Here is an 18,373-nt window from a genome sequence, read left to right as displayed (position 1 = left end):
TTTTTTTTCTTTTTTTTAACTTTTATGTTAGATGCGATTTAATCTGTTTGACAGCACTAATTTACATCAGTATAAATAATTCATATTCATATAATCATTCAAATAGTTCATGTAAATGAATGGTTCCAAAAACAAGATTTAATCTCCTTCAAAATTAATATAGAGCAGCTGGTTCTACAATAATGTACAGTAAACCAGCTTTTTCAGTAACAAGCTAGGAGTAGCACGTAGCATTGTGATTCTCTACAGTGAACGGTACGGTTCATGAATTGGTCCTCTCATCTCCTTCAGTAGCTTCAGTCTCGTTAGCTTCCTTTGGTTAGCAGCTTGTTGCTAACTAGCTTTTCAAAGTGCCGGATTGACTGTTGTTCATTGGCGTTTCCTCTTCGCGCAGGAACTACCACGTGTTTTACTATCTGCTGGTGGGCGCGTCGGAGGACGAGCGGCGAGAGTTCAAACTCCTGCAGCCTGAAGAATACTTCTACCTCAAACAGGTGAGGCTCATTTAAAGTCCCTCAGGACCGCTGTTCAAATACACAACATCCAATTAGCCTACATTAGCATCCACTTAGCCCACATTAGCATCCACTTAGCCCACATTAGCATCCACTTAGCCCACATTAGCATCCACTTAGCCCACATTAGCATCCACTTAGCCCACATTAGCATCCACTTAGCCCACATTAGCATCCACTTAGCCCACATTAGCATCCACTTAGCCCACATTAGCATCCACTTAGCCCACATTAGCATCCACTTAGCCCACATTAGCATCCACTTAGCCCACATTAGCATCCACTTAGCCCACATTAGCATCCACTTAGCCCACATTAGCATCCACTTAGCCTACATTAGCATCCACTTGCTCTTCCACTTGCAGCAAAACTTCGCGATCGAAGATGCGGATGACCTCCGGCACGACTTCGAGCGACTGCAGCAGGCCATGGAGATGGTGGGCTTCCTGCCCGCCACCAAAACACAGTGAGTCTCCCGTCACACCTGACAGGCTCGAGTTTAAAGGAACCGTATGTAAGAAATGTATTGCAATTAATCATAACATGGCCCTGATATGTCAGTAGACATTAAGAAATCATGTTAATTTCAAACACTTATATCACTGACAACAGTCCGGCCAGGATATTGTCATTTAAAAGTGAAGTTGCTGTCCTCAGCTGATGTTGATGTTGTCATGTTGTGTTTTGGCCTGAAGCGCCACCCTCCACCTATCTACCAATCACGAAGTCAGTAGTGTTTCGGCATCCGGGTTGCCAGCTCTGCTCTAGTCTGCTCTAACTCTAGTCGGATAAAAACAATAGCAGCCTATCTGGCAACCTCGAGTCAGGGGGGATACACCGCTCTACAGTAATTTAAAAGTGATTGCAGTACCAGTTTTGGCCACAATCTTACATACGGTTCCTTTAAGTTGGATTATTTCTTGAGCACATTTAAAAAGACCAAAGTGCTGTTCAACAATAGTAATAAAAATACACAGAAATTAAAGGATTAGTTTATCATTTACTCACCCCCCATGTCATCCAAGATGTCCATGTCTGTCTTTCTTCAGTCGAAAAGAAATTACGTTTCTTGAGGAAAACATTCCAGGATTTTTCTCCACATAATGGACTTCAATGGCAACCAACGGTTTGAAGGTCCAAATGTGAGTCTCACTCATAGGTCTCAATGCAGCTTCAAAGTCTCGACACGATCCCAGTCGAGGAATAAGAGTCTTATCTAGCGAAACCATCGGTCATTTTCATTTAAAAAAATAGAAATTATATACTTTTTAACCACAAATGCCCGTCTTGTACCATCTCTGAGATGCGGCTCGTATTACGTCATCATGTTGGAAAGCTCACGCAAGACGTAGTCGGAAGTACCGACCCAGTGTTTGTGTGTTGAATGTGTCAGTTTATTGTTTAAAATCGTCCTCACGTGTGCATATCATTATTGGTACGTGTATTAGTCTTTGCCCGTTCGCTTTGTAAACACGTCTTGCGTGATCTTTCCAACGTGATGACGTAATGCGTGGCTCAGAGATGGTACAAGACGGGCATTTGTGGTTAAAAAGTATATAATTATTTAAAAAAATTTAGAAAATGACCGATGGTTTCGCTAGATAAGACTCTTATTCCTCGACTGGGATCGTGTCGAGACTTTGAAGCTGCATTGAGACTATGATTGAGACGGTCATTTGGACCTTCAAACCGTTGGTTGCCATTGAAGTCCATTATATGGAGAAAAATCCTGGAATGTTTTCCTCAAGAAATGTAATTTCTTTTCAACTGAAGAAAGACAGACATGGACACTTTGGAAGACATGGGGTAAATGATCAGCAAAAAAGTTTTTGAAAGTGAACTAATCCTTTAAGCAAAAAATTGTTAAGAGCAACCAAAAAACAAAAACAAATGTGTTTGTAGACTCGTCTCTGAGAGCTTTGGTTGGTTGTTGCGTTCCTTGTAGGATATTCTCGGTGCTGTCGGCCATCTTGTACCTGGGTAACGTGACGTACAGTCAGAAGTCGTCGGGCAGAGAGGAAGGGCTTGACGTCGGGCCTCCGGAGGTGCTGTCCACTCTCTCAGACCTGCTCAAGGTGTGTGTGCTTTTCCAACGTACAATCTATCTTTCTTTCTTTCTTTCTTTCTTTCTTTCTTTCTTTCTTTCTTTCTTTCTTTCTTTCTTTCTTTCTTTCTTTCTTTCTTTCTTTCTTTCTTTCTTTCTTTCTTTCTTTCTTTCTTTCTTTCTTTCTTTCTCCTTTTTTATGCAGATTTTTTTTGTTTTGACCGGAAGTATGACCAAAGTGAATTGTGTAAATCCAGGGAGAAAAGAAATTGCTGTGTTTTCAAATGCATTTAATATACATGTATTTAATGCATGGATTCTTTCCCAAATTTGTAATGAGAATTGTTTATAGATTTGTTGTCAACGAAAGAGACGCTTTAAGGTCTCCTCGCGGTTTTACACCAAATAAAAGCTCTATACTGCCATAAATATTACATTTTATTTTTATTGTTGCTCTGTACAATAAAATAAGTGCAATTTTTTTTAAATTTACAGTTCAATAAATATATGATTGCGATATTAATCGTTCTTAATCTATTTTCATAATTCAAATAATAAAATGAATAACATTAACAATTAGTATTTTATATAATAATAATTATGAATACATTGTGTACAATAGTATTATTGTACAAATAATATTATTGCAATAGTAATATATACTAATACATTCCTTTTTTCTTTTTTTGTAATTTTAATAAATTATATTTTTGTTGTAAATATTTTATATATTTTATAAATTATTTTAGCTTTGTATACATCATTTTATAAATAATGTTTTCTATTAGTATACAGTACAATAGTATCATTATAGTATTAATATATTTATTAATTGAGTTAAATTTGTATATTTCCAATAATAAAATAAATTAAATATTAACAAAAAGAGTTTGAATAAGAATAATAATATTGTATTATTGGAATAATAATGATTATTAAATAATAAATGTTTTACATTACAATAGCATTATTGCTATAGTAATATATACTAATATATTCATTTTTTTGTTTATTTTTTATTTAAATATAAATATTATTTTTATTTTATGTATTTTTTTAATAATATTTTCTATTATTATTTTATACATAATTTCATAAATATTTTCCATTATAATTAATTATTATTAAATATTTTTTACAGAAAAAAATTTCTTCCTTCATTCCTGTGGTTATCTGGTCACGTGTGTGTCGTGCTCTCTGTAGTGTGTCGTTCCTCAAGCGTTCTCGTGTGTGTTTGTCTGCAGGTGAAGGAGGAGCTGTTGGTGGAGGCTCTGACCAAGAGGAAAACGGTGACTGTAAACGACAAGCTGATTCTGCCCTACAGCCACAGCGAGGTACGCGAGCACCAAACACTCACACATCTGCCAGATGTTCACTAGCTAAACCAGTGTCGTTCCTCCAGGCGATCACGGCGCGGGACTCCATGGCCAAGTCCCTGTACAGCGCCCTGTTCGACTGGATCGTCCTGCGGATCAATCACGCGCTGCTCAACAAGAAAGACATGGAGGAGTCTGTCTCGGTGAGATGCTTTACATGCACAGCTGTTGACTGAATTCATTCTGATTGATGAATCTGAATGTATTGTATATGAGCGCTAAACATGTGATCGGGTTGATGTGCGCGTTTATGTCACAAGCTTCATATCGGGATTGTTTTTTTGTTTTTTTTACATGCACAAATATACAGAGTTTCCAGATATAACCATTCTCCTACATTGGTTCTTTATTAGTTTTAAGGGGAGACACCCCAGATGAATAGGAAACAAAAATGACATATCTTAAAAACAAATATCTTTTGTATTACACATTTTTAGAATATTTGTTTAAATATGCAAATTAGGTATTATCTCATTAAATATGCGCTAATTTGCATACATTTCCAGAAGAGAGATTTGAACATGGGATAAAGCCAGAGTCAAAATGCTTGTTTCATTTTGTTACCATATTAGAGTCAAAAGTTTTTACAGAGGGGATTTTGGATATCTCTTTTTATCACACATACAAAATCCATTTTGTATCCATTCACACATACAAAATCCAACAGTACACAGTACTGTTTTTAGGTATAAAATGTTGTATAAATCAGAATATGAATGATATATGAACAAATCCTTCTGTAAAAACCTTTGTTATTCAGATCGAGCTCAATCGGATCGATGTTTTTCAGTCCCATTGAGTCGTCAATCCGGTTACTAACGGATTGTTTGGTTGCATGTAAACGTACGCAGTGTTGAATTCAAGGTCTCATGTTGTTTTTCAGTGCTTGTCTATCGGTGTGCTTGATATCTTCGGCTTCGAAGACTTTGAGACCAACAGCTTTGAACAATTCTGCATCAACTACGCCAACGAGCAGCTTCAGTATTACTTCAACCAGCACATCTTTAAACTTGAACAGGTCAGTGCGGGTTTCGCAGCCTCGTCCTCCAGTGGCGATCTGTGTGTGACGTGCGTTTGCTCCCCCGGCAGGAGGAGTATCAGTCCGAGGGCATCACCTGGCACAACATCGACTACACCGATAACGTGGGATGTATTCACCTCATCAGCAAGAAGCCCACTGGACTCCTCTATTTACTGGACGAGGAGAGCAAGTACGAGCATTCATCTCTCGCTGGTCATTTGCTCAGCGTTGCCAAAGTGTATTTATAACTCTTTTTCTTTGTAGCTTTCCTCACGCCACTGATAAAACCTTGCTGGCCAAGTTCAAACAGCAGCACCAGCAGAACCAATACTTTGTGGCGACGCCAGTGATGGAGCCTGCTTTCGTCATCCTCCATTTCGCTGGGAAGGTCAAATACCAGATTAAGGTAACGGCGACTGAGGAGAAGACTATATCATGCATGAAATTAATTTAAAGTTAAAATCAAATGTACAAAATGCCTTTAACAATTAATATTTTTTACTTTGTCTCATTAAAGGCATTTTGTAAACATAAAAAAATGTTTTTTCATTATTTGGCCTAAAAAAATGTAATATACTAAATATTAGTATACACAATAAAAATGGTTTACAAGTTATAATTTTACTATATCAAAATATGGTCATTTAATTTTACTATATAATAAAAAGTATTAATATACTAAGTATTACATGAACAATTAAAAAAGTTGTTATATATAAATAAAAAAAATATATTGTATAATGTATTATTCTAAATGTATGTACAAATAATGGCTTTAATAATTAATAATTGTACTATGTGTACTATATCAAAAAAAAAAATTAGAATATATAATAATTGGTATTTAATTAAAAAAAAAATTTAATAATAATAATGAGAATACTTTCTTGATCTTTACCAAATGCCTTTAATGACACACAGTAAAATTTTAATACTTTTTATTACAACTTTAACAATTACTAATTTTGCTGTGTGTCATTAAAGACATTTAATATCTGTTAAAAACAAATTTATTTTCATTAATTGGTTAAATATTGATATGAATAAATATAATAAAATGCTTCCTATTATAACTTTAACAACTATTCATATAAATTTGTTTTTTTCTTTCTTTAATGACACATAGTAAAATTATTATTTGTTAAAGCTGTATTGTGTGTATATTTGTATATAATATATACAAAATGCCTTTAACAGTTTATAATTGTACTATGTGTCATTAAAGTATAACGGGGTATTCATTTTATCAAAGTATTTATTCATATTAATATGTATTAATACTAACATTTAATAGTTTAATTGATTTTTTTTTTAAATCTGGCAACAAAATAAAATTGTTAATATTTACAAAATGTCTTATCAAAATGACACCTAGTAAAATGATTGATTAATAAATGTATAAATGCTAATAAAAATAAAATTGCTTTTATTATCTTTTAATCTATTATTGTTTTAACCAATAAATATTAACACCAGTTTCATAGAATGACTCTGCTAACGTTCATCGTGTATATTGTCTGCGACAGGATTTCCGTGAGAAGAACACGGATCACATGCGTCCGGATATCGTGGCTCTCCTGCGGAGCAGTGACCGAGCGTATGTCCGGCAGCTGATCGGGATGGACCCGGTGGCCATGTTCCGATGGGGGATCCTCCGTGCCAGCGTCCGCGCACTGGCCGCCTTCAACGAGGCCGGACGCCGCTGGGCAGCCAAAACTGCGGGTAACCCACAAAGCATTATGGATTAGTTTCAGATTAGCCCCAAACTTTGGATTCTCAGGGTCTAAGAAGGTTATTTATAGCCTGCATGTGAGAAAGCTGCCTGGTGACGCAAACAGTCATATTTAGAAGGATTTCGGAATGATTAAACTAGGAAGGGATAATACAAATAAATGAGTAAGGATGTTTGCAAGACATTTTGGGTGGGGTGTCTCGTCGCATGTTGAAATAACGTCGTCAACTCTGTTTGTGTTTGTCTGTGTGTGTGTGTGTGTGAATGTGTACAGGTGTGGTCAGACCAAACTCCAGAGTTCCTCTAGGAGAGCTGCAGAGATCCAACGTGCCCATTGAGAGGATGTATCGGTAAGCTTTGGACTCAGGCTGGTGTGACTAAAAGAGAGAGGGGGGGAGGGGGGAGGGGGGAGGGGGGGGGGGGTATTGTGAGGAACTTGATCTCTTCCTGTCCTTTCGTTGCCTTTGTGCGGCAGGTGATCATGTGACCACGGTCTCTCCACAAAGGCACATTGCAGGCCGATTCTCACTGTAATCTCATACACTTCGTCCTATTTTTTTGGTCTTGAGTATTAATGCAACTACACAATATAACACAGTATATATTGCGTGAATGTCACAAAAACACGTCCAGTTCATATTTCATCTCAAAATCAAAAGAACAAAAATAGGACATTATATTTTGCATGAAGAAATAATTTGAAAGCTTTTCATTTTACAAAAAAAAAAAAACACAATCGACACTACACTTTAAAGATTTTATATATTTAAATACCACTGTATCAATTATTTCATGCTAATCACCGTAAATGACAGACAATTTAATGTTATTTTAATTGACACCAATGAAAGTTGGGTGGGACGCGTTACTTTTCATTAAAAAAGTTCACATTTTACTTTTCATTAAAATGTCATGACCACAATAATGGTGATCACGTCTGTATAATTTATGCAAAATGCAAATCCCTTACTTTTTCTTTTTGGATGAAATATAACATGTTCTTAACAGATATTTTGTGAGAATTATCAAGTATATCCCTGCAATGTCCCTGGTCTTTTCCTCTGGTGTATGTCAAGGGTTTCCCCTCAGTTACTGACCTGTGATCAGTTTCACTAAAGTTTAACCCGTATGGGCAACAAAGCTGGTCATAGATCGGCACCTGCTGGTGGCGTCGGCCCTCGAGTGACTGTGTGTGTGGTGTTTATTTTCTACAGCCATGCTCCTATGCTTGATTTCTCCTTTGATCATTCAGAGGAGCGCCCTCTAGAGGCTTTTGAGGACATCTTTTCTAGTTATGAGAGTAAGAAGTAAGTGGACTTAAGCAGAACATTGAGGTCAGACGGAGAGTTTGGCGGCTTGGGAAGGCTGGGTTTCCGGTATTGTGAGCAAACTCAAATACCACATTCGCAGAATCCAGAAACTAACTATGCAAGCTGTTCTTTATCTACGTGAGCAAAGGCCAAGCCAGAGTTTGTATTTAACCTGGTTTGTTCAAAGCAATGCGCAATCCACAGCATACTCTCATAAATCCCTGTTGGGACCTAGTGAGGTTTATTACCTCTAAGTGCTCCAAAGTGGGAAGGAAACAATAAAATGCCCTTTATAGAAGCGGGTTCACATCCTGGTTTGTGGAAGAGCTGTTAGAAGTGCGTCCCCAGCCCCCAGTGCCAATCCTACCTGTTTGACCTCCTGTTGTTCTGATCCGTGGGGTAAGTGAACCAGTGCATGAATCCAGGCCTTCGCTGAATGGGGTGCCGACCCCCATTTAACACCCCGTCAGGTCAAAACCAGAGTAACAACAGCATGGAATCACCACTGAAGCTTAAAGGGACAGTTCACCAAATTAAGGGTCTTTTAATTTCAAATTTAACACACTTGCCTGCGTTTGTTCATGTCCACATTATGGGTTCCTTTTTTTTTGTGTGTGGTGGAGGGCGTTTGCTTTCCCTGAAGTCTGTTAACAACATTGGTGTTGGGTTCCTGTACTTACCTTTCCCCGCCAATCTTACCTACTCCCTCTGTCTCCTCCCCCCACTCTCACACCTTTCCACCGGGCTGAATCAGGGACATGCATGCCCAAATCATCAACTCCATTAAGGACTTGCAGTTGGATGGGGAAGATCCACGTAAGCTGCTTCAGTCCTGGGGTCGTCTACGGTTCCCGCGTCACGTCCTCCAGTGAGTTTGACCACTGACTCCTCTCTGGCATGGAATGGATGGGTCCACCTTGCCGACCCTTCATGCCTTGGCATTGAAGCCAATGCTTTTGGCTCTCTGCTAAGCTTAGTTGTGAGAAATCTTCGCAAAACAGCCCCTGCTCCCAAACTTTCCCAAATCTGCAGCATTACTTGTCAGCTAACCTAGAGATTTACTGCGTAACTCAAACCACCCTTTAACCCTGCTCTATTAATACCCATCTAACAAGTATTTCAATTATTTTTTTAGATGGCTCCCTAGCGGTGTATTTAAGAGGAATGCAGAGTTTATGAGCTGAAAGCAGTGTGATCTTCATTAACTCTAGTTTGGAATGGAATCCACATGCTAACATGCTGCATGAGCTTATTGGTTCTCGAGACCCACCCATTAAGTCTGTAATGTTTTATGAGGTGTGGAAAGCTGCAGAATCACTGCTTACAAAGACCACAGACATCGACTTGAACACTTGAATGCTAAACCTTTTACATCCTAGCTGTCGTCCACCCTAAAGAGGGAATGCCTCTCCCGTAGATTAGGTTCAACATTCCTCCCTCCCGTGACGTTCCTATCTCCGTTGAAACGATCTTTGCTGCTATGTCGTCTACATGCTAGATTTAACCATAGAGAAAACTATGAATCCATGGATTTCAATGGAGATGGTTGACAAACTCAAGTGCTGGAATGTGGACCCACACCATTGCAACAAATCTTGCATCTTCCTCTGTCTACATGCCAGATTTAGCATCCAAGAACACTGTGAATCCTTTCATTTCAATGGGGATGTTAGACAACTGATTGGGCTCAAATGTGGACCCGGCATATTCCACACCATTGCGTAAACAAATCTTACACATTCTTCTTCGTCAAATGCTCCATCAGAGCTTCTCAAGTGTGTTACTCATGTCGCACAAGCATAAGCATGACTCACTCTACTAACACGTTGTATCCATTCACTTCTTATCTCAACAAACCATCAACCTTCCTCTTCCTCCTTACAGGAAAAACAAGAACACCAAGACCAAGCAACTCATTCCCAAGGTATACATCGCTTTCTGAATTGATCAAACTGTGCATATTTAAAATAACAAAGTCTATGTTTTGTTTTGACAGTCAAGTAATTTCTGCTGGTTTGATAACTTCAGCCAGACTTAGAGTAACGTCAATGTATCAAAAACATCAGTATGCAAGCAGAAAAACATAGTCTACTCTGCAAACTGCTTTATATACAAGATAGGGAGCTCCTTTGATAATGCTTTTGTCCTGCATAGACAATTTGTGTGTGTGGCCCTTCAAAAAAACACTTACAGCACCTTTAACCTGTGAGCATTTGCAGCCCAGCTGGTACATTCTCATTTCCAGCACCATTTGATTGTTTATGACTTTCCGTCACATGTGCTGTGTAGGGTAAATGTTTTGAAGACTCTACAGCTTAGGCTCTGTCTGGAATGAGAGTTTCCATGCCGTCATGTTCCCATGGCACTCATGTGGCAAAAGAAAGTCTCTGTGTGAGAGAAATTCACTTTCTGTTTTTGTGTGTTTGAGCAGAGCCTGTTGGACTCTCGTTCGCTGAAGTTCATAGTGGGCCTCCATGACCGCACCACCAAGTCTTTGCTTCATCTCCACAAGAAGAAACGTCCTCCCAGCATCAGCGCCCAGTTTCAAGTAAAAAACGATATTAGATTAGCCTGGCTGTTCATGCCAAGCTTGGTGGTTCTGCCTAAAAACAAATGCTCTTATAAAACCTAGTGGAGGTAGCATTGAAATGCATCATAAGCACCAAGCTTGTGCGTAAACATATGTCATTCAGTGCTGAAAAATGATCAGTACAACTGTTCAGTCTACATAGCAAACAAATATGAATTCAAATAATATTTTTCCTATGTATTTTTATGCTTCGTGTAACATGCTGTTAGCTTAGCGAGATGCTAACAAACATGCCACGTGCTATTGGTGTGACAGAATAAAAAAACAGCTGCTTATGTAGGGCAGTAGACCGAAAGGAATAACAGAAATCTCACTATGTTTTGGAACAGCTTTAAAAAGAAGGTCTTACATTTCTAGCATCAGAGGATGCTTAGAATATTATTATCCAATGGATGTAATAGGCTGAAGGCCTCATGTGTGGTTCTCTTTTGGTCTTCCTCTCTATATTGTGAAATCTCTCTATCGTGTAGACATCTCTAAGTAAGCTTCTGGAAACGCTGGGGAAGGCAGAACCATTCTTCATTCGATGCCTCCGCTCCAATGCTGAGAAGGTGCAAATAACACATCCTTGTTCACTAATCAATTTGTCAATTTGACAATACACAATCCTGGTCTTAATTTAAAATGTTCATCTATGCTCATTAGTCTTTAGAAATTATTTAATATGAGATCTGTCTCTTTTAACTAAAGTTATTTTGTCTGTTATTTTATATTTCACATTCAGAGGGAAATGTGTTTTGATGAGGCGCTCATTGTGCAGCAACTGCGGTACACAGGCATGTTGGAAACAGTGCGCATCAGACGGTCGGGTTATGGAGCCAAATACACCTTTCAGGTAATGCATAGATTTGACCTAGTGATTTGAAAGAAGCCCTAACCCTACAAGTTAAACTAAATGTGTAACATGGTTTGTCTGAAAAAGCAAAGCTACTTTTCTACATTACAGGAGTTTACTGAGCAATTTCGTGTATTGCTGCCAAAGAACGCTACGTCTCTGGAGGAAATATCATCTCTGTTGCACAAGCTTGGCTTTGACCACACTACCTGCCAGATTGGAAAAACCAAGGTTACATTTTTTTTCTGGGTTCCCTAAAAAGTTTTAAATGACAATGTCTCTAGTTATTGACTCTTAACTATTATGTCTGGTATTGTTCCACTTCTACAGGTGTATCTCAAAGAGCTTGAAAGGCAAAAGCTTCAGGACATCCTGCACAAGGATGTCATGCACAAAATTATTTTCTTGCAGCGCTGGTTTAGAGGCAAAATTGAGAGGATGGACTTTATTAGAATGAGAGAGGCAGCCATCGTGATCCAGGTAAATCCAAACCTTGTGTTTGGGTAGTATTCTTGCAGTTGTCTTGTTTGGCAATCTAGTCATGTCTAATATTTGATTGACCTTTTCTGCAGCGCTCATGGCGTAGGTTCCGCAAAGAGAAGTTCTACCAAGCCGTGGTTATGATCCAGACAGCATGGCGAGGTTCCAAACAAAGAGCTGAATATCGAAAAACACGAGCCTCCATCACAAAGATACAGGCACTTGCAAGGGGGCAATCTGCTCGCAAACGGTATAGACCTCACACAAGTCAACATGAAATCACCTTAATACATATTTTTAGATTATTGAACATGATTCAGTAAGTTTTGGATTTGATCTGGTTAGGTACTACTTCCTAAAGGAAGAGAAAAGGAAGCAAGAGGAAGAAGAAGCTCGGAGGAGAAAAGAGGAAGAGGAAGCAGCTCGACGAGCCAAGGAAGCAGAAGAGGCCGCTAGGCGAGCTAAAGAAGTTGAGGAGGCAGCCAGGCGACTCAAAGAGGAAGAAGAGACAGCCAGGAAAGCCAGAGAGGAAGAGGAAGCGGTTAGAAGACAGAAAGAGCAAGAGGAAAGGGAAGCCCGGCTTGCTTTGGAGGCTGAGCGGCAGGAGAAGACGCCACTACAACCACCAACCGTTCCAACATCAGGCAAGCAGCCTGGTGATGAGAAGACACTAGTGCTGGAGCACAATAATGCTCCTGTGGATGTTGAGATTGAAGGTAAGGGCAGGGCCCATGTTGATGATGTTTCTGTCCCAAAAAAGCTAAATAATTCTGAGAAGATCCCTCAAGTGGAGGCTGGTCCTCCCCTTGATGTCAAGGAGCAACAGAAGCAACCTGAGAAAGAAGCATCCGCACTTCCCAGAGATGAAAGGACACAAGGTAAACCCATGTCTCCCGAAACCCAGACTGGACAGATCCAAAACAGAGCTCCTCCGCTTTCCAAACTACCAGTATCCAGAAGTCAGGAAAAACGGGAGCTGAGGAGACAACGTGGCCTAGAGCACAGCCAGAGAGAAAGTGAGCGGGCGGCTTCGGCTGGGAAAGACGATACTCCTTTCAAGAGCATAACTCTAGAGAGTCCTGGAAAAGCAGAGGGCAAGTTGAAGGAGCGGTCCGACAGCAAAGAGTTGGATCAGTACACCTTTGTGGCTTGGAAAGGGGACAAGAGCAAAAAGGACGCTAAAGATGTTCCACCTGAACTTGTTCGACCCTCCACCTTACCCTTAGATATCCCTACTTCTGGGCCTGGAAGAAATGGCTACAGCGACCTGGCCATCGCTGCTCAATCTGCTCTTGTCAAAGAAGAGGCCAACAGGAGAAAGGAGCCATCGAGAAGCAACACTCAGCCAGAAAACCTCATGGCAGGACCCCGCAGTCTGGAGGAGAGGAACGTCAAATGTCTCCAGTATGGCTTCTTATGTTCTTCTACCTTTTATACTTTTCTCCATCTCCTATTATGAGTCTAACAATATATTTCCATCTGGTTTTCCAAACTTTACCAGGAATCGCGGGATCTCTATGTCACTAGATGATGTATCCAAAATAGGTTCAGCTGGCTCATCACAGGTAACGTTTACTTGATTCAGCTGGTTAATACAATGGTAAACATGAAGGGATATATTGATTCTGTGCCTTGAAATTAAGTTTCACTGCAAGCTTCCCATAGCGGCTAATTTGTCTGTTTTCAACCATGAAATCTGCTGTTTTTACTGCTGCTGTGGTTATTTAGGATTATAAATGAAACAATCACTTAAATTTGAGTGATTATGCTTCTCTGGCTGATTTAGGGAAAAGCTCGTCCAAGACGCAGGCCGCGGCTCGCCCTTGCACGTATATGTTTGCCCATTAAAAGTGTTGAAATGGAGGATGCAGAGTACTGGCCTATTCCTTTGCCCCCTATGAGTCAATTTGAGGTGTTGTATTGCAGCCTGATATTAGATGCCGTCCAGGGAGCTGTGGTGTGCTGGTTGCTTGTGGATTAAGCGCTTGGAATCATGGGAGGGATTGCAGATATCTTGAACTTTTGCTACACTGACATAAATAAAACAAATGATCCTGAAGACCTTTAGTCTGTTATCAAATAGGCAGAGTTTTTAGGACACAGCATTCGAAGTGCTGTACTGTCAGATTTAAATGAGCGACCTATTGTGAAACTGCCAACACAGTAGAGCTTGCTCTTATTGAATAAAACACATTGCACTGCAGTTTTTATTCTGACAGCTCAGTGGGTTTTGCAACTGGGCTTATGGGATAACAGACTAAAACCTCAACTAGTAATGGCAGAACATTTAGACTTTGGTTTACTTTATTATTTCTTCTATCTTTCCCATATTGTGTCTTTCAAAACTCCATTCTTGATTCTTTTTTTTTTTTCTAAGTAAATAATCACTTTGTAATTCCTCGGTTTGGGATAAATAAAGGGATGCATTTACACTTTAACTTCCTTTAAGGTGTTATCTACACAGGAAGAAGGAACCTTTATAGACTGCCCATTATGCCATTATCTAATCAGCAAAAACGGTTGTTACTGTACACTAGACTGTGCTGCATTAAACTAATACATTTACTGTGCTCATTAATTTTGGTGTAGACACAGTCCAGCACTGGTGCTGGTCCGGATAGAACAAAGGCCAACACGTTGAAGGAAAAAGTTCACGACAGCCAAAGCCTGCAAGAAGTATCGCCTCTCCAGCCATCGACCCCAGAGAGGTACTGTCCTACCTACCAGTATTAACTACATTTTATTCTTTTCAAACTGTTTCTTCAAGACAAATCAGACTGTAGAAGAGAACGGTTTATTCTAGCGTCCTCTAGAGCATCCCTTGATAATGTACTTGCATTGTGTTATGACCTACATTTTGACACATTTCAAATGCGTGAAACTGAGCATAGCTAGAAACTTTTTTTCACATATTTGCAACACATGTCAGGCTGTTGCTTTATTTGCACGACTCAAAATAAAGAGATAATTGACCCAACCCAAATGTATACTCTTATCAGTAGTAGACCATGGTCACACAGGAAATCTGACTCATTTGAACTCATGGGAAAACAAGGCCACTGGCTCACATCAGTGGTAGTCATTTGTCTGACTCCTGGCATAGGTTACATACTCCTTTATATGGATGCAAGGCATCTGCTATGAGATGGGGAGATTCCTAAAATTCCTTACTTTGTGCAGAGGTGTGTGATTTCTTGTGTTTTGTGTCAAATCCCTTGCCTAACGGGACCTCCCAGGGTGTTTATTAATACAATCCAAAGCCTTGTAACGGCTAACTTTATGAAATGATATTTTTTTTGTTCCATAGGACAACAGGGTTTTTCAGAAAGATCCTGAAGAAGCGTCCGCATAAAGAAGCTCAAACCCCAGAAGATGGAGACCTGAGCATGGCTTCCTTTTTGGATCAAAGAGAAGGTGCGTAATGCAAAGATAACATGGTGATTCATTTAGATCAATGTATTCTTCCTTCATTCATTCTATTGTTCTTTTTCATAGCCACTTCTCCATCACGCTCACACAATTCAAAGACTTATGCGGGCCGATTAGGTCGGACGCCCAGCATCATGATCAGTCACTCGACGACTCGGGCCTCTGAGCAGTGGAACGCCTCGCTAAACCGTGTGATCACCAACACGAATGAGCTACGCAACCTCGATGAGTTCCTGGGCAATCAGGTATGAAGAACGGATATGACTGCAAGATGTTTGATTGGCACAAGCTAATATTCTCTTACGTAAATGTAGGGCATGTACGGCTGGTGTAAAGATATCTCTGTTCAAAGCATATTGCACACCGTTATATACTATGGCAAGCCGTTTTAGCTTTTATTCATTTCCAGGATATGAATTCTTGATATCAACTATTACATTTTTGATATCAACAATTGAATTCTTGATATCAAAATTGCAATTGTTGATATAAAAAATGTAATTGTTCTTATCAACAATTTAATTGTTGATATCTGTAATTGTATTTTCACTAGTGAAATGTCACCATAGGCTGCCATTCAAAATCAATTGTTGATATCAAGAATTGATTTCTTACTAGTAAAAATGTAATTCTTGATATCAATAATTACATTGTTACTAGTAAAAATGCCAATTATTGATATCAATAATTCAATTGTCACTAGTTGAAGTGTCTATTCTTGATATCAACAATTGAATTGCTACTAGTAACATTTTTCATTTTTGATATCTGAAAATGTATTTCTGATATCAATATTATTTCAGATATCTAAAATGGCTTTCTTACTAGTAACAATCACATTCATGATATCAGAAATTAACATTGTCACTAGTGAAAATGGAATTATTGATATCAAAAATGAACATTGTTACTAGTAGCAATTCAATTGTTGATATCAGGAATAGACATCTCAACTAGTGACAACTGAATTATTGATATCAAAAATAAAGGTTTTTACTAGTAAGAATTGTATTTCTGATATGTGAAATTGGAATTTCAACTAGTAAGAAATCAATTCTTGATATCAACAATTGATTTTGAATGGCAGCCTAGGGTGACATTTCACTAGTGAAAATACAATTACAGATATCAAGAATTAAATTCTTGATATCAAAAATTCAATTATTGATATCTAGAATTAACATTTTAACTAGTAAAATGTAATTGTTGATATCAAAAATTCGCATTTTTACTAGTGGAAATGTAATTCCTGATATCAAAAATTGCCATTGTTACTAGTATAAATCTAATTCCTGATATCAATAACTATCATTTTAACTAGTGAAAATGTAATTGTTGATATCAAGAATTCATATCCTGGAAATGAATAAAAGCTAAAACGGCTTGCCATATATATACTGCGCACTTGTGGTCAAATTATAGAAAAGCAAGTCTTTTAAAATTGAAAGTAGCATATGACGTAATGAGAATGTTACTCACAAGACCAAGATGGTGTAGTGCAAGTGAGATGTTTGTGGTTGCAAGAGTGAAGACCTTTCATGCTCTTTTAAGAAACCTAATGTTTAAATTTATGTGCCGGCTGAGGTCACAAAATAAAATAATAATGGGCTTAACTAACATACGGCTAAGTACTATACGCTACCAATCCTGTATGTGGAAACACTGGTATAATTGTCTCCTGGTAGAACAATGATTCTCTTTTTCTTTCTTTTTTTCTTTTTTTTATATATATATATGTGTAGGTATGCATGTGCATTTATGGATGTGTATTTATGTATTGTTGTGGGTAAGATTTGGACCTTGAGTCTGTAATAAAAGTTTTGATTGATTGTATGGTTATTGCAGTGATTGAAGAGTGTTAACAAGAAAAAAACTGTTTATAATATTTACAATTTCTGACAGACTTTGCATCCACTCAGACTTGTTCTTTCCCTCTTGCGGTGTAGGTGAATGACCTGCGCTCACGGGGAAAACAGCTCTCAGGAACAGAGCACATCTTCATTACAGCCACTGTGGAGTTTAGAGAAAACATCAAGGGGATGTACTCAATCTCTGTGAGTAGAGCTAATGCAACCAACACAACCCAAAACTGCAGTAGACCACATACTCTACATCCTGTCAGTCATTATTATTGCTCATTACAAGTTTGCTCAAATCATTGAGTTTTAAACTTAGGAATATAACAAACCATTTGTACAATGGACATGAAAGATATGTCTTAATCTTATTGCATGTCTTAATGATATTTTCATTGATAGAGGGACTTGAGATCTTTTGACTTGGGCTTGCAAGAAACTGCTCACATTATGCTAACAGCAATGTGCACAAAAGCATCTTTGCAACCAGAAAGCAAAGCCCTGGAAATTGCCTACATCATCCGAGCGTTGCATGGGCAAACACAACTTATATTCAGAATACTTAAACATCTAGTTATTTATTTCTTCTTCATGCATCTACAGAAATCACAAATCGGGTATAAGGGTTTGATGAATTGCTACCAGAATAAAGTGATCAGTCTGGCTGGAGAAAAGCAGAAGGGTGAGGTACCGCTGGTGGTCAATCTCTTCCAGTCAGTTCTGGACGGCTTCATCAGAGCGGAGATCAAAAAAGAAGAGGCCGAACCAGCCAAGGTGAAAGTTCATGCATCCCCCATTAGCCCTCAAGACTTTCATTATCCGATTTAAATAACAGTTATTAGTGTTGATAACTAGAATACATGCTAACTTTTTAACTTCCCTTGGGAAAAATTCCTCTTAGCCCCCCAAAGGTCGTAAGATGAGAAGGAAGAAGGTTAAAAGCGTAAGTATTTTTTATCCAACCATCAATTCTCTCAGACTGACTCTGCAATGTGAATAAATGTAAACATTTTGTCTGGAATTAGTTGGAGAATCCATTGGACCATGTGTTTACAAACTACCAAGTCAATATCATGCAGTCTTGTGATCAGTGCCCCTCATACATCTGGGGTATGGAGAAGGCCTACATGTGCAGTTGTGAGTATCTCTGATATGTACCCTATTGATTCACCTTCAATCGGGCTG

At 38.6% G+C, this 18,373-nt stretch overlaps 1 protein-coding gene across 27 annotated transcripts in view; it reads left to right on the top strand.

Annotated features, from left to right (window-relative positions):
- The window catches only part of LOC306987968 (myosin IXB), a 57,636-nt gene that overhangs the window by 32,638 nt on the left and 6,625 nt on the right, over positions 1–18,373 (top strand). For 15 of the 27 annotated variants that reach the window (XR_013795294.1, XR_013795296.1, XM_079592639.1 and 12 more), the window contains exons 5-33: positions 395–494; positions 881–981; positions 2,461–2,590; positions 3,804–3,893; positions 3,962–4,078; positions 4,819–4,953; positions 5,025–5,146; positions 5,221–5,362; positions 6,483–6,678; positions 6,963–7,038; positions 7,903–7,995; positions 8,753–8,866; positions 9,883–9,922; positions 10,430–10,546; positions 11,059–11,139; positions 11,313–11,423; positions 11,535–11,654; positions 11,754–11,903; positions 11,996–12,153; positions 12,249–13,307; positions 13,405–13,468; positions 13,690–13,815; positions 14,493–14,611; positions 15,211–15,317; positions 15,399–15,577; positions 17,279–17,386; positions 17,792–17,962; positions 18,090–18,131; positions 18,214–18,325. Coding sequence is in view for 24 of the 27 variants with exons in the window: in XM_079592639.1 (XP_079448765.1) it covers positions 395–494; positions 881–981; positions 2,461–2,590; positions 3,804–3,893; positions 3,962–4,078; positions 4,819–4,953; positions 5,025–5,146; positions 5,221–5,362; positions 6,483–6,678; positions 6,963–7,038; positions 7,903–7,995; positions 8,753–8,866; positions 9,883–9,922; positions 10,430–10,546; positions 11,059–11,139; positions 11,313–11,423; positions 11,535–11,654; positions 11,754–11,903; positions 11,996–12,153; positions 12,249–13,307; positions 13,405–13,468; positions 13,690–13,815; positions 14,493–14,611; positions 15,211–15,317; positions 15,399–15,577; positions 17,279–17,386; positions 17,792–17,962; positions 18,090–18,131; positions 18,214–18,325 (4,280 nt within the window). In the remaining 3 variants the exon portion in view is untranslated. The remainder of the gene's footprint in view (positions 1–394; positions 495–880; positions 982–2,460; positions 2,591–3,803; positions 3,894–3,961; positions 4,079–4,818; positions 4,954–5,024; positions 5,147–5,220; positions 5,363–6,482; positions 6,679–6,962; positions 7,039–7,902; positions 7,996–8,752; positions 8,867–9,882; positions 9,923–10,429; positions 10,547–11,058; positions 11,140–11,312; positions 11,424–11,534; positions 11,655–11,753; positions 11,904–11,995; positions 12,154–12,248; positions 13,308–13,404; positions 13,469–13,689; positions 13,816–14,492; positions 14,612–15,210; positions 15,318–15,398; positions 15,578–17,278; positions 17,387–17,791; positions 17,963–18,089; positions 18,132–18,213; positions 18,326–18,373) is intronic. The other 12 variants (XR_013795295.1, XM_079592631.1, XM_079592638.1 and 9 more) reach the window with 6 other exon arrangements.

The sequence above is a fragment of the Phoxinus phoxinus genome, assembly GCF_949152265.1.
Source record: "Phoxinus phoxinus genome assembly, chromosome: 20".
Taxonomy (NCBI): Eukaryota; Metazoa; Chordata; class Actinopteri; order Cypriniformes; family Leuciscidae; genus Phoxinus; species Phoxinus phoxinus.
This window is presented reverse-complemented; position numbering and strand designations above follow the sequence as displayed.